We start from the raw sequence: 3,761 nt of genomic DNA, 5'->3' as shown, positions 1-3,761 counted from the left end.
TTATTAAAATAATTTATTTTTAAAATTGATAACTCTAGGTAAATATATGACATACTTTTTTTTCTCTCATATTTATTTGTCTGTTGCAGCTTCTTCTAAAAAGCAAGTAACAGCTATTTCTTTTTCCTTTTAGTTTCACGTAATTTACGTACTTTTGAGTGGATAAGGTGGAGTTGTTCATATATGTTACTCAACGTTTGTTCTTATTACTTCTCACGAAAAGATTGTGTGCTTTTGGATAATATCCAATCTCACTATTACGTTGGATATAAAGTATTGTTTGCATGCTCGATATATTTACTTCTCTTTTATTTCATATTCAAAAACAAAACAAAATATAAAACCTATTTAATTTCAAGTTTTAATATATTACTAACGAAGAAACTAGATATATATGCAACTCAAAGTTATCATAATTACTAGAAAAAAATAATAGACATGTTTTTTTGTATGTTCTTATTGTATTTTTTTTTAATATTTATCACTATTGAATGATGGTAAAAGATAAGATAAGAACGTTACATACGTCGAGAGTGGTACGTAGGAGAAGATTGAATGAAAAATAAAAAAGTATGAAAGTAATTAAAAAATTTATATCGTTATAAATTATTATTGTTGAATAAATCAAAGAGACGTTGGTGTAAACATAAATAAACCTAATTTTGGATGTTATATATATAATTTAACCTTTAAAATGATTTAAGAATAATTTATATTTTTGAAAAAATAATTAATAACAAAGGGACTCATAGTTTTAAAAAAAGAGTTGACAACCCAGGAGTGAATTGCTTTGTATTATAATTGCTAAAAGTAAAAAAAAATAAAAAATTTATTAAATTATGGGTCCATATAAGAAGATGGAAAAATTCTGAAAAATTCTAAATTGATATTTTTGACTATGTAGTTGTAAAAGTAAATTTTTTCTTTAAATAGTTAGATTGCTTAAAACATTATTAGAATTCATTTAAATTTTACATTGTGTACATGAATATTTATATTATAAGATGTTTTTTTTTGTAAAATTTCCTTAAATTAATGCCAATGATATATATATATATATATATATTAAAATTAAAATGATTTAAATATGTTTGACATGATCCAATGCATAAATCACATTAAATTATGAACCGTTACCAAAATCACTATTTCGGTTTTCTTAAGTAATTTTGGAGTTTTAAGTCTAAAAAAATAAAAAAAAATATAGAGTGTATTAAAAAGCGATTAATTTTGGTTCACATCTAGAACATGGTGACAAATGAAGAATAGCATAATAAACATTAAAAGTGTAAAAATCACTGTTGCTAAAACATGCATTATGATGGTGATTTGGCTTGTACGACAGCAGAGGTATGTGATATAAGAAGAGAAGAGAAGAATGTGAGATGAAACAGTTGCGTGCAGGGTCACTTGGTGAGGTGTTCCTGGTCAAATTAATGAGGAAAATAACCTCAAAAAAAGTGAGAAACGACACAGCTAAAAGCATGAAACCACCCCACAAGTTGTCATGCAAGCCACGGTTCTTTGAACCCACAAAAGAAACCACTATTTAAGGAGTTATGTTTCCCCCAACACAGTCCTTTTCTAAGAAACATTTCACACACACCTTTCTCTTTTCTCGCTTCACTTCATTCTCTGCACAACTTTGTGATTCCATATTGCCACATTCTTAGCCAATCTTGTGCCAGGTTCGCCCCTTTTGTTGTTAAGAGAAAGGATCATGAAAAACGGTTCTCATCTTTGTGTATCAGATGTTCAGTGTGTCAGCTGATTCCTTGTTTCGAAAGTGATTGTCTTGTTTCTCATTTTGTTTTTTGTGATCAAACACAGGACTTGGAAAGTGTTTGATGGATGCAATGGAGAACAGTAATCACAGAGAGATAATGGCAGAGCAAGCGTTTGATTTGCCACCAGGGTTCAGGTTCCATCCAACAGATGAAGAACTCATCACTCATTACCTCTCACAGAAGGTTCTTGATAGCTGCTTCTGCTCCAGGGCCATTGGAGAGGCTGATTTGAACAAGTGTGAACCGTGGGATTTGCCTTGTGAGTAATCTTTTTCCTCTTTTGGTGTTGTTCATTCTTATTTATGGTACCTTTTGGTTATGTTTGTGGTTTTTGAATGAAGGTATGGCCAAAATGGGTGAAAAGGAGTGGTATTTTTTCTCTGTGAGGGACAGAAAATACCCAACTGGTCAAAGGACTAATAGAGCCACTGGTGCTGGTTATTGGAAGGCCACAGGCAAAGACAAAGAGATATACAAGGCAAAGAAACTTATTGGGATGAAGAAAACTCTGGTTTTCTACAAAGGAAGAGCTCCAAGTGGGGAAAAAACAAACTGGGTCATGCATGAATACAGATTAGAAGATGATCATTCCATGCACAATCCACACAAAAAGGCCATGGTAAACTTGGTTTTCTGTTTCTGCTTTTGTTCTAAAAAATCAAAGGGACCAAAACAAATATTGTCCTAAAGTGTAGTGCAAAAAACATTAACCTTTCAGCTTTTTCTGTTGTTGTTTTATACTTCACTAATGTTTGTTTGTTTTGGTTTGGTTTGGTTTCCTTTTCAGAATAATTGGGCCATCTGCAGGATTTTTGAGAAGACTAACTGTGGGAAGAAAATGCAGATTTCTGGTTTGGTGAGGTTCACCTCCTTTGGAAAGGACATGCCTTCATTGATGGATTCTTCTCCATACAACACCAGTGAAGCAAAGGCTGTTATGGGGGAGTCATCACACTTCTCAGATCCAAACCAAAGTGAGGACCTAAGAACACATGATGAACACATAGTTGATAGCCTAGAGACTCTCATGATGGCATCATCATCTTCATATTCTTCAAACCCCTTTGATGTTTCCCCTGCCTCTTGGACTCTTCCCAAATCCTCCCCTACTGTGCCCCACCAATCCCTCCAAGTTGGGAACTCACACTGCTCAACCTATTTCATGGATCAGGAACAGTCCATGTTGGGGATGCTGATTGAAAACCATGGATCAAGTAGTAGCCTCAGAACACATAGACCACAGGATAAAGACTTTGATGCTGACATCTCCTCTCTCATGTACAATGATGAAATGTTTCAAAGATCATTTGGGAACCAGGAATATTCATCACCTTCTCTAGGACATGTGTACACCAGTGGCCTATGGGGATTCTGAACAAACTTGTAGGGATATATTATTATTATACATGTAAATTAGTTACATTAAGTTAATGTTTAGCACAGTAAATGGATGTAATAGTGCTCCAAAGTTATATGATTTGACAGTTTTATATGATAATAGTAATTTTTTATAGTAGCAACTTTTCATGGTTGTACCATGTAGTACTGTTTTTTGTTTTGGTTTTTCTTGTTTCTCAACCTTCAAGTTTTTCATGATTACTTTTTTGAGGTTATAAGCCAGTACCAAACTTTTGTTTCATGTCAAATTCAATTAGTTGGACATTGAACCTTATTCTGGTAATAGGACTCAAATTTGTAATTTTCCCCAATGAATTGGAATATGAACTTATTTGGTAGAAGGTAATGGTTTGCAAAATTATGCATATCAAGCTACTCACATGGATTATTAAGGAAAACAAATGAAAGCCATTGCTGAACTTTTTGCTTTGGCAGAAGCCAGACTCAAAAGTCAGAGCCACCAAAAAGCACCTAAAATACTAACTAGTTAAGCTTAAGTTATCTCAATAAAAAATTATATTTTGAAACATGATAGTTTTAAAAAAAGATATAATAAAAAGTAAATTTGTAATTAAA

At 32.5% G+C, this 3,761-nt stretch overlaps 1 protein-coding gene across 1 annotated transcript; it reads left to right on the top strand.

Annotated features, from left to right (window-relative positions):
* The first annotated feature begins 1,387 nt into the window (after positions 1-1,387).
* On the top strand, positions 1,388-3,524 carry LOC137836916 (NAC domain-containing protein 100-like). The gene is made up of 4 exons (XM_068645709.1): positions 1,388-1,688; positions 1,831-2,046; positions 2,129-2,406; positions 2,575-3,524. The coding sequence occupies exons 2-4, from the start codon at positions 1,848-1,850 to the stop codon at positions 3,160-3,162; spliced, it is 1,065 nt and encodes a 354-aa protein (XP_068501810.1). The 5' UTR covers positions 1,388-1,688; positions 1,831-1,847; the 3' UTR covers positions 3,163-3,524.
* Positions 3,525-3,761: the final 237 nt, after the last annotated feature.

This window comes from Phaseolus vulgaris, chromosome 4 (assembly GCF_000499845.2).
Source record: "Phaseolus vulgaris cultivar G19833 chromosome 4, P. vulgaris v2.0, whole genome shotgun sequence".
Taxonomy (NCBI): domain Eukaryota; kingdom Viridiplantae; phylum Streptophyta; class Magnoliopsida; order Fabales; family Fabaceae; genus Phaseolus; species Phaseolus vulgaris.
This window is presented reverse-complemented; position numbering and strand designations above follow the sequence as displayed.

What these genes read in the sequence shown, in the direction of transcription:
- LOC137836916 (XM_068645709.1), top strand. Translation starts at nt 1,848, where the DNA reads ATGGATGCAATGGAGAACAGTAATCACAGAGAGATAATGGCAGAGCAA. An exon ending in TGAACCGTGGGATTTGCCTT is followed by an intron (nt 2,047 to 2,128) that starts GTGAGTAATCTT and finishes TTTTGAATGAAG; the next exon opens with GTATGGCCAAAATGGGTGAA. An exon ending in ATCCACACAAAAAGGCCATG is followed by an intron (nt 2,407 to 2,574) that starts GTAAACTTGGTT and finishes TTTCCTTTTCAG; the next exon opens with AATAATTGGGCCATCTGCAG.